Consider the following 12,057-nt stretch of genomic DNA (forward strand, 5'->3'; position numbering starts at 1 on the left):
TGGGGAGAGAAAATAGATAATTTAGGCTCTTTCATGCGGGGGATCAAAGTTAGAGTATACTAGTAGATACAGGTGTAAATCGGAATAATTATAAATAGAGAAAAATCATTAACATTACATCAAAGAGTAGCTCTGGTAGGTTAAGTTTCCAAAATTCTCATCTTCTGAATTTCCTTTTACAATAATATTGGATTTTCTAATCTTTTCTATTCTTAATTAATTCATGTTTAATTCTTTTTTTTGTTTGATTTAATTTTCAACAATTTATTTTACTGCTTTCTATTACCTTTTCCAAATCTTTTTCTTAATTAAATATTCATCTACCTAAGTACAAATAAAGTCTCTGTGGATACGATACTCAGACTTCCGTTTTAACTTTACTACTTGGGATGAATTGGAGCACTTGTCAATCCATCAACAGACACACATTATAATCATAGATAAATTTTTAAAGCGCAAAATCGGGGAATAGAACACATCAATTTCACAATAATTTCACATCGGGATATCAATTGGCCCATCAAACACAATCAATTTGTGATTCAAAACACGAGAACATAATTGAATTTCATAAAACAATCCAAAATAACCTAAAATTGATCCTCTATGGATCTCTACACATGTTCATTATTATCCCCAATCTTGAGTAACTCATCACTTACCTCTAAGCAGGATCACATGTGTAGTTTGGAAGCAATAATGACATCTCTAGCGATTCCCTAAGATTCGTTAAGCTTTTTGTCTGGTTGTTCTGCTAGTGTTTCCAAGCAATAGAGAGAATGAGAAGGGATTGGAGCCTCAATTTCACTATCTTTGTGCGAGGGGGCATATCTCTCTTTACAAACATTACTTCACAAATCTCAACGGTAGAAATGTGCGGAAATGAATTTTGAAGGTGATATCCAAATTTTAGGACGATCCAACGGTTAACGAATCTGGAATCGTAGTTTTGTTGGGACAAATTTTAGTGTATGCGGGAAAAAGAGAGGATTTTGGGAGAGAAATAAGGAATAACGAATTTGGAAGAAAGAGAGAGCAAAGAACGTATGTAGGTCTATAAAAACACGTTAAAAGGGTTATTTATATGCCTGAGTACTCTGAGTCTATCATTTATCCTATTTTTCTTTATTTTATTATTTTATAAAATGAACTATATTTTACTCTTTTATTAAAAAAACAACCAATTAAAATATCCTTTTATTTTCTAAAACATCATTTTACTCTATTTATTTTTTAATACTATGAAACCCTTATTTTAATTAACAAAACCCTTTTTCTCTCATTTATTTAATTTCTAAAAACTCTATTAATTTATAATAATTAAAACTCAATTTCAATCCAATATCTCACCCCAAAATATTTACTTAATTCAATTAATTATAAAAACAAAAAATACATACTTAATAATTATCGATGGATATTTATTTACTGAAAACTAGGGTGTTACACCATTAACATAGGCATATCTAAGCTGACCACATCATACTTGCTAAGCTAAATCAAGTCATAAATGCCTATATTCTTTCAATATTGAGCTTTTTTCGCCTCCAAATGTTTTAACCAACTGAATAAGTGTTTCTATCTTTTGGGGGTGAAGCTCTGAAAATCCCACTCTTGTCTTTCAAAAAATCGCTCCTAATACTATCTATGTGAATAAGAGGTTGTTCGCCTTCATGAGTGGGAAACCAATCCTTAATTACCTCTAAGTATATATATGGGTGATACAAACCTGCAAAGCAAATAGGTTTAGTATCAAGTGTGGTTGGAAGTAATACCTAGGTCTCCCAAACTTTCCTGCATTCTTCTTCATGTCTAGGAATGAGGATTAAGTCAAAACCCCCTTCTCTTTGTGTCTTCACTACATATGTTGGGATTTGGGTGTTGGTAGAAGCCTCTTATTGTTCCATCGAAGGGTTTTGTTGAGAAGAGGAGGCCATTTGAAGTTGAAAGGGAGGTTGGAAACATGTTCTCTTTAAGAAATTAGGAGTAAGAGCACAACAACACAAGGGAGAAAATGATGAATAAGGCTTAGGGTTTAAGGAGAGAAAAAAAGGTAAAGAGATTTAACTACAATAGTTTGTATTAATTTATAAGTATCTAAGAAGATAATTTGAAATTCATTAATTTAAATTTCAAATCAATGATGAGATATGAACTAGCGTAATTAGTGTGGATAGACAATTATAGGTATATAGATGTGATCATGACTATCTTGTCAAGCACAAAAATTGTTCCATGATTGGACGTGCTCTCCGAGCTTTGGTGGTTATGGATGCAGTGAGACAAGGTAATTTACTGTAGGACCCTTCAGGAAGTTCAATACAAAAATATTATGTTCTCGAGAATCAATACTTGAACACATTATTTTTTGGGGGCATCTATTATCTCTGTTTGAGAAAATTTATAAGTTATGAAAAATCGAGTTCATTTTCGATGAGGATATTTCGATGAGGAAGCATGCATTTGAAGAAAACCGTTTCGATAGAATATGAGTTTCAATGTTGTCTTACATAGTTGGATGGTGTTATTTCAATGAAGATGTTTTGGTAAAAGAAATGTGCACATAGAAGAATGGGACGCTTAGACAAGAAGTTTGAATTCAAATTCGAGACAAAAGTTACAAGCGGTTGGAGATAAAGGATTACTCAAAGACATTAGAATGTTGTTAGATTTAAGTAGTTAGAAATATATTTATACACATGCTGAAATCATATAAATCGACTGTTATTATTAGAAGTCTATAAATAAGACATCCAATAGCCATTTTTCATTGGATTGAACCACTACCACTCAAATCCTCAACACCAACAACGTGGTACACAAAAATGGCTCTCGGTTCGAAGGTCACAGTGTAAGTATTCATCCCACTTTTAATCAAATTTCCTCTCGTTTACTTTTTTGTATTTCTCTAAACCCTTAACTCTTTTCAATCCTCATTTCTTCTCTAAACTTTACTTTTATCAAATCTTCCTTTCTTCTCAAAACCTTTATTTTTGTCAATCTCCATTTCTTTTTTTGAATTGTGTTCTTATCCAATCTCCTCCATTACTTTTTATTATCATAATTATTACTAGAACGGTTATCACATGTATAACTAACTTGCAAAAAAACCTTTCTATCAAAATTATTATAATCTAAATTACTTCTATTAAATTGTTTACCATGGATATTAGTATAGAAATTACTATCACCAATTTTATCAATACTTAGACAATTCTCTTAAAGTTGAAAACTATAATTACTTGTTCGACTAAAAAGAATTTACAATAAAAAATAAATTTTATATCTCACACTTAAACATTTATTTGTTAGTAGAATCACTAATGAAAATTGACTTCTTAGAAATATAAAATACTTTCGAAAACTTATTTATAATTTTCATGATTAACAAATACATAGTTATCTAAATCTACAAGTTTTAACTCGAACTATTTAATAAGTAGTTATCTAACTCGAACTATTTAATAAGTAGTTATCTAAATCTGTAAGTTTGCTACCCAATATTGCCCACTACTTTTTAGTGTTGATTGTAGCTTCAAGCAGACCAAACTCAAAGTCACACTGAAGCCACTTATAATAGATAAGGCACGATCAAAGGATTTTGTTCATCAGTCAGAAATCCAACATAACATGAAATTTAAAAACCATTTCTTTGGTCGTAAGGAAAGAACCGTTATTGTCCAAATAACACACAATGAAAAGTTTTTTAAGTTTGAATTTTTGAAGGAAACAATCATGTTAATTACAAGAGTAAGTAATCTTGAATGATCATTGTCTTCATCGATGAATTATACAAGGTAGTTATCAAAGAAAATAATCATAAAAGGAGTAATCAAATCAATTGAAAAACAATTTCTTCAGCTATAGCACAAAGTCTCCATCTAAGTGTAAATCACGAGTTTTAATCCTTAGAGACATGTTAGTGCCTTATTAAGTTTGCTCACATCAAACTGTTATCGAGGGTTCAAAGGGAGTCCTACAGTTTGATGTTTTGTATTGGTTACATCATGTAGTGGTACCAGGGAGTTGTGAGTAACTACACATGATTGTGTTTCTGTACCACTTTTCCCAAATGTGGCACATCTTGTGCTTTGTTTGGATTTCAATCAATAATACAACATTTTGCTTATTTTAAAAAATCATAACAAGACTTAAATTTAAAAATTGACAAATTTTCAAGCAGAGAATAATTATATATTAAGCACAGGAAATTATTGTTAGCAATGGCAGTGTCGATTCCATGTTGTTATCTACCTTGAATTTCACTTATAGTTACATTGTTGTTTGAATTAAATTGACTTTTTTGAGAAGACTCTGAACTTTGACAATTTTGTTTCTGAACAAATGCAACTTGCCTTGGAGGAGGAAGATGTGTAATCTCACTTATGAGCATCAAAACCACAGTGGAGATAGTTGGTCTTTCTTTTGTAAGTTCTTGCACACATAGAAGTCCTATATGTATGCACCTCAATATACTCTTTTCGAACATTGGATCCTGTATCTCTAGATCTATTATAGACTTGATGTTGCCTTCATTCCATAGTTTCCATGCCTAGAAAAACAAAACAAAACTTTATTACTAATAATAATATTTTTTTTCTTGTAATATGGAGGGGATATAGGGTACAATGACCTACATATCCAACAAGGCTAAGTGATTGCTCATTGTTATAAAAGCTAGTGTTTCTTCGTCCGCTTACAATCTCTAGCAACAACACTCCAAAGCTATAGACATCTGATTTTTCTGAGAAAATTCCCTCCATTGCATATTCAGGCGGCATATAACCACTACATATAGAGCATATGCAATAAGTAATAATTAAATCACATTCAATATTTCAAGAGTGTAATGAGAAAGTACTACTCACTAAGTTCCAACAACCCTTTTCGTGTTAGCTTCATCATCATCACCACTTCTAACAATTCTAGCTAAACCAAAGTCTGATATTTTGGGATGCATCTCATCATCTAGTAAGATGTTGCTTGCTTTAAGATCTCTGTGTATAATCCTTAGTCTTGAGTCTCTATGAAGATAAAGTATTCCTCTAGCTATTCCTTCAATTATGTTGAAGCGTTTTTTCCAATCTAGTATTTTCCTTTGGAGTGGATCTACAAAACAACATAGAATACATGAAAATTAAGACCAAATTAAATATTATATATATACATGTTAAATAGTAAAACATTCTTATTTTAATTGTAAAAGTAGCATGTCAAGAGCTTAATAGTTTAAAAGAACTTTTAATCAATAATATGTATTTGGTATACAATATGAAAGCACGTAACTTGAATATTGCTTTATAGGTACTTTTCGTGCTATTTTCTGATAAAAGAACAAGTAATGTAATTTATAGATGTCATGTTTTCATTATAGTATAACACCAAAATACCAATAGAACAACACATAAGCTTTGTCTAAAATGAAATATGTAAAGAGTGTCAATAAGTTTTGATGTAAAAAGAGTAAAGAACTAACCAAATAGAAATGAATCCAAACTTTTATTTGGCATAAACTCATATACCAACATTTGTTCATCTCGTTCTATACAACAACCAAGAAGTCTCACTAGATTGCGATGTTGAAGTTTAGAAATCACAACAACTTCATTCATAAATTCTTCCAATCCTTGTCCAGATGCTTTTGAAAGTCTTTTCACGGCAATTTCTTGTCCGTTATCCAATTGCCCCTAAAATGGTAAAAGAAAAATTCTGATTTATTCAATATATATAATGTGAAAATGACAAACATCTTAATTATCTTAATTTTAGACAAAGGTTACATTCAATTAGTTGAAAAGTAAGTTAATAGTTGAAAAATTGAAAAATTAACTTATTAAATTATAAGTGTTTGGTTAAACTAATTATTGAAATGACTGAAAAGTATAAAATGACAGACAAATTAATACAATCATAATTTATTTAAAAGGACAACTAAAAAATTGAATATATATATTAAGGATAAAAATGAAAAAAAAATATAAAAAATTAGAAGATATAAACTAATGTTTTAAAAAATGTTACTTCAAGTAGTGTTTTAAAAAACATTAAAAGTTATTTAAAAAACTTATTTATCGAATGATCAAATAAATTTTTTAACTAATAAAAAAAACTAAAAATTAATTAAAATGTCTTCGCACACCCTATCAAGTTACCATCAATCTAGTGTGATATGGTTGTAGATAACCTTGTCACTTTAAGTATGTGATCATAGATTCAATCTGTGAGTGGTGTGTATGAAGAGGTCAATCCATTAAATAAATTTTAATACCTTGAGAATTAATTCTTAACTTTCAACTAAGAGATACATTGATTAAAAATAAAAAATAAAAAAAGACAAAATTACCTTGTATACCGGACCAAAACCTCCCTTGCCAAGCATATTGGCCAAGTGAAAGTTGTTTGTAGCAGTTGATAGCTTTTCGAATTCAAACAGTGGCAGCTCTTCCAGTTTAATTTGTTTTTGGTCTCCGGTAATCATGTTTTGAGGCTGATTTCCTGAATGTATTTGTGGTTGGCCCAATAAATTCAGAATACGCAAAATTTTTAAATAAAAATAACTTTGTGCTTTTCTTTCCAATCTACTTTATTTTTCATAACAATGATTCTAAAGAAGCCCGAAGTTTTGACTTTTGAAAAAATAATAAATACCAAGATCTCTTACGTACCGATATCTCACACCTTCCGAATTCTGTATGAAAGTACCAATCAACGCTATTTATGTTTGAACTTTCTATATTTTGACATAAGATTGATATGATAATCACTTTTAATTTAACACAGATCTAATTTGACATTGTTTAATCTTAATCTATAAAAAATTATTACATAATTTAATAATTAAGTTGATAAAAAAATATTATTGGATGACGTATGTAAATTTTACATTAGCGCTAACTAGTTTTCAGAATTACTTGAGAAAATGCAAGTAATTAATTGGTCTAGTCATGATCGTGTAGCTAGGATAGCTAGCAATGGAGTGCTAAAATATTTAAATAGAATAAAGAAAGTAAATTTTGTTAATTAATTAAAAAACTTATTACATAATCTAATACCCTGTTTGTTTTGTTTTTCCTACTCTCCATGTACTTTTTTTTTGGCTGAATACTCCCTCTCTTTTACAACTTATTTTCATCTGATTTTTCTTTTTATGTCTCTCTATCTTTTTTCATGACACGGTGTATCATATCTATAATTTTTTTACTGTTTTTTTGTTCTGTCTATTTTTTTTTGTTTAATAGTACTATTTTTTGCCTATATTTGTCGATTTTCATGGAAAAATTTATACCAAACAGGACATCACTTAGCTTTCATAATACATGTGATGACAATGACTTAGCTTTCGAAATGCAACAAATAATTCAATATTCACGGCCCGAACAGTGAACAGTAGCTAGTACACATGGGTTGGCTCTATGGGAATCGATTCATCATCTCTTCGGACTATTAGTGGTCATAACTCGCAAGGATTTATTCAAAAAATGTCCGCAGGCGCTGTATATTATTTAGTGATTTTTTCTGCCTCTTGACGAAGAGTTTCAACTAGTATCATGTTGGTCAATGCCCAATTATGCACAAAACTTGAATGAAATGTCATCTTGTTAGTATGTACGGAATCCTTATTGGCAAAGATTTGAAACATATCTTAACGTCTTTTTTTTTTTAATTTAATATCTTATCGATACAAAACATATAATTTAGTGTTTATTCAACTTTTTTTTTTCTTTTAAGGTACAAAGTTTTAACTAGTTTTTTTAATACTCAAAATATTAACTAATTTTGTGGATGATTAATTTCACAGAAAAACTAACATTACATTTATTTAGTTTAATATATAAATTAAGAGAAGATTAGGAAAGACAATCTTGATAGGTGGTACACAGTCCATCATAATTTTAACGGTTAGATAAATCTTATTATTATAAGTCATTCTAAACCAGATTCCCCTGACCCCTTCCCAGCCATCCCTCCTACCATTGTTTGTTATTGTTAGAGGCTATTTTTGCGGCAACGTTTTGTTGTTTTTCGTTTTTCTTTGCCACTTTTACTCTCTCTTCCATTCCCTTCCGACGATCTCTCTAGCATCAATGACCCTATCAACAGACTCGGCTTCATGGGCAAAACCCAAAACTACCTGAGCGATCTTATGGTCATAATTGGCTACCTTCTCACTTTTCGTGTGTTTGGCTTAGTCGCAGTTCCTACAATCTCACTCCTCTAACCTCACAACTACCACATCCACAACTAGTTGTGAGCAATAGTATTTTTGAATCTATACCCTTTTGTCGATGCCATCAAACTCTCACTCTGTGTTCACTCTACGCTAATGCTACCACCTTCTTTCTTCTCTCTCTCTCTCACTTTCCCACCCTTGGACCTGTGTTGCCATCCAGCCCTTCCCTTCTCCACCGCAACGATTCTTTGAAACCCCACCTTGTTGCTCTCCCTCGCGATGCCCAGAACCCCTCACACGTGCTAGAAGTTCCCCGTGTTAGGACCCTCGCATGTGTTGCAACTTTTACTAGCTTTCCAATCCCAATGCATCATGGTTGAAAAGGTTCAATCTTTGTGGTAGATTTTCAATTGAGGTGCTCATAAAAATGTGGGTTTTAACTTCAACCACCTTTTATTCGTATTAGTTACTAATGTTAAGTAACATGAAAAATACTATGAAAGCAAATGAGTTATAGAAGTCGCTTATATAAGCATTCATCAAAAGAGAGTTAAAAACTCCTTTCTTTGATTAGAGATACTCTAAAATTAAACTAAGCTAAAATAAACATATAGTATTTAACTTCAATTTTTGATATCTTTGATATTAAATTCTCAAATTAAGTAATGCCACGTGATATCTTTTTTACATTTACTAGAACAAGTTGCAGATCAATTTACAAACATATATATTTGATATGAGATCATAATGACAAGAATAAAAGCAACTAATTAAAGTAATATTTGTCATTTAAAAAAATTTCTTATCAATTTTAACGATAACCTCCTTCCTAGTCGTGTTCTTTCTTGACTACCCTACTGAATTTGAACATGAAACATGAAAAATTATGTGAATGCTCTTGAATTGACTTGAGAAATGACAATAAGTCAACTTTTTTTACCTGTATGCTTAGGAGTAAACTTCCGCCACAAAAGATAAGCACCGACAGCTATGATTAATGCTCCAATTGCCCCAGTAATGCCAATGAGTAATCCCATGTTTTCTCTTCTCTTTTTACCACCCGCTGCTGCTTGTTATTCAATACATTAGGGGTATAACATGCGGAAAACAAAGGTTTGATTTTACTTTTAACTATAAGAGTAAATAATGTATTTACATTGACAAATTACTGATAAATTTGTTAACATTTATAATTGTCATCTTAAAACTCATACTAACTATTAACAATTATATATAATTGATCGATAGAGTCACATCTTTTACACTATCAATACATAAAAATAACACTAATTATGAAAGTGATACTTTATTTTCATTTTGTTTTTTATTTTCCTATTAAAAAACAGAAACAGAACATGGAAACGGATAACAGGTTTTCACTAAGCATAACATTTCTGAAAGGAATGAACTTTATACTAAATATCCCCAAAATATTCTGAGTAAAAGTAGAGAAAAACATACCTGCAACTAGAAGATTTGCTGGCACACGAATGAAGAGATCAACCCCTCCATTTGGAAATTTCTGCAAATCAATCAAGTCACTATTCCAATACATGCAACCAATGTAAGGATCATATGCATATGCCAAGCAAGAGCAATTTCCTAAGCAACTTGTTCCGCATCTGTCTTGGTCACTACCTAATAATCTCTTTGCAAAGTCAGGCACTTTCATATTTTGGTACACCCGAAACCGATCTTGTTGAACATCACTCGTATTATTCAACTTGCCACAATTCAGTTGCACATTCCTCACACATCCACTAGTCCAATTTTCCCTGTTCCATTCCTCTGGATTTCTGGGCTCAAACCCCTCAAAACAGCTGCAAATTGGTAATGTTGAGTTATCACAGCTTCCAAAAGGCCCACATGTCCCATAAAGGTCACACTTATTTTGATCCACCTCAAGCTCCAGAAATATCTTTTTGTTCAAAAACTCTACCAATTTAAGTGTTCCATGTGGACTTATGGTCAGGACTCCAAACATAGAAGGGTTTTCAAAGTTGTAGGTTAGATAAGCTGTTCCACTATCATTAGGCTCAAAACGCCAGCCATATAGGTACTCAGTTGACATCCTTGGTGACCCAAGGAAGACCCTTCCATTCCATGGACCAGTTCTCCAATATGGCTTTGTTTTGTTGTACCAAAAATAGACTTCTGGAGCATCCAACCGTTCAAGGCTCCCTGTGAAGTACCCAGAAGAAGGATCTGAACTGCTTTTCCATGACACATACTCGATTTTCTTACCTGTTATGATGCACAGATAAAATATAATACGTGTATCAGATACGATATTTATACATGCTTTTTATATCACTTGTGCAACAATATCATAACCATAAGTTTCCTTTAAAGACTTGGATACTTCATACTGGTAGGTATTGGCGAAGTATGAAGGACCCAGAAGAAGGACCATAACTATTTTTCATGCACATAAGTTTCTCACCTGTTACGATGCCCTGATATGATACTTGTATCAGATAGGATATTATACTTGCTTCTATATCTCATATGCAAGTATGATTAGATCTTCATAATCATAACTTTCTCTTAAAGTCTTGGATACTACTACATCTCGCATATACGTATATTGGTGAAGTATCCAAGAGTATCATTATCGGATACAGATATGTGAAGTAAACAAAAGTATTGGTGTCTCGTAGCTTACCTGTGAGCCTGTTGGCAGCAATCTTCATCGATGGCACTGCAGCATCAGCAGGGTGTGTGAAACTGTCCCATAATGTTTTTCCATTTGTGACATCACGCAGGATCAGATTTCCCGAATCATCAAGTTGAGCAGTTGTATTGGTAGCAGTAATTGACACATTTGTTGACCATATGACCCTATTTTGTGCATTCAATACCACAAGATTCCCATCCTTGTGAATTTTGAACACCCCAGGCCCAGATAAATCACTAAGTGGTTGGTCTCTATTGGCTATCCATATGATGTAGGTTTCAGCGAGATACCAGATAGCTACATAGCGATGTGTGGATTTTTCAGGGCTGAAGAATCCTAGCTTGAAGTCACCGTTGCTTGAGATTATAGTCTCAGGGTCCCTGATGAATCTGGTTGATGTGATGGTATCATTCACAGAGATTACACCCATATAGAAGCTGGAAAATATGAGCAAAAAAATCAAGTAATTAGTGAGAGTTAGAAAACCCATGAATCTAATGGTTTTGAATGTGGAGAATCTTGACGTTCTTTGGATGATGGTGCTCTCTTTGTGAATGCTAATACAACAACTTTGGGTTTGAGGAGTTTGATTCCATGTTTGCCACCAAAATTCGCGTTGCAGTTGGTGTTCAATTGTAGTGCTACGCACCAAGATAGTGACCATACTCTCTTATGCTTTATTAGCAAGTTGACTTTAGTAGCGCGTAAAATATGCTAATTGGACGGGGAAAAAAATCGTGATTGTCTTTATTTTTTTTTCAGAAGCCAACTTGTGTACCTTGTAAGTAGCTACTTCTCCAAAAAAGTAACAATTGAACTAAGACTACAATAAATTATATGTAATTAATTAGGAGTTACTTTGGCCACATGAGATAAGCAATTAAGTGCCTGAATAAATTATATCTGTACTTATATAAATAATACTAGTTAGTAGTGTTTCCAATAAGCAATATGACAATGCTATTATTTGAGCTTACTTTTTTGGACTGGTACACTTAGTGTCAAAGCTCTATCTATAGAATTATTAAATTAATTCATTATTTTTTATGTATCGAGAATATTCTTCAGTTAACATTAGAAGACTAATTCTTCTTAATTGGGAGATACCAAACACAATGTCAATTACATTCTAAACAATAGTGCGTAAACTTCATGAAGAGAGTTACATACCAAGTGATAATCCACATTGGCAAAGACTAAGTAATCTTTA

The 12,057-nt window shown here is 31.9% G+C and overlaps 1 protein-coding gene across 2 annotated transcripts; it reads right to left on the reverse strand.

Moving 5' to 3' along the window:
- Positions 1-4,164: 4,164 nt before the first annotated feature.
- On the reverse strand, positions 4,165-11,576 carry LOC114390966 (G-type lectin S-receptor-like serine/threonine-protein kinase At1g11300). Of its 2 annotated transcripts, none has more exons than XM_028351926.1 (8): positions 10,836-11,576; positions 9,632-10,414; positions 9,111-9,233; positions 6,344-6,495; positions 5,477-5,687; positions 4,869-5,109; positions 4,638-4,788; positions 4,165-4,552 (listed from the first exon to the last, which is right to left on the reverse strand). In XM_028351926.1, exons 1-8 carry the CDS (start codon positions 11,509-11,511, stop codon positions 4,247-4,249), a joined length of 2,643 nt encoding a protein of 880 aa, XP_028207727.1. In that variant the 5' UTR covers positions 11,512-11,576; the 3' UTR covers positions 4,165-4,246. The 2 variants fall into 2 exon arrangements, with proteins under 2 accessions (XP_028207727.1, XP_028207726.1); XM_028351925.1 differs by having other exon boundaries at positions 9,111-9,236; positions 10,836-11,571.
- Positions 11,577-12,057: the final 481 nt, after the last annotated feature.

This window comes from Glycine soja, chromosome 16, assembly GCF_004193775.1.
Source record: "Glycine soja cultivar W05 chromosome 16, ASM419377v2, whole genome shotgun sequence".
In the NCBI taxonomy this organism is placed as follows: domain Eukaryota; kingdom Viridiplantae; phylum Streptophyta; class Magnoliopsida; order Fabales; family Fabaceae; genus Glycine; species Glycine soja.

Coding starts and splice junctions, on each gene's coding strand:
- LOC114390966 (XM_028351925.1), bottom strand. CDS start 11,511: ATGGTCACTATCTTGGTGCGTAGCACTACAATTGAACACCAACTGCAA. Junction 4,789..4,868: donor AAAAGGGTTGTTGGAACTTA/GTGAGTAGTACT, acceptor CTCTATATGTAG/TGGTTATATGCCGCCTGAAT. Junction 4,553..4,637: donor CACTTAGCCTTGTTGGATAT/GTAGGTCATTGT, acceptor TTGTTTTTCTAG/GCATGGAAACTATGGAATGA.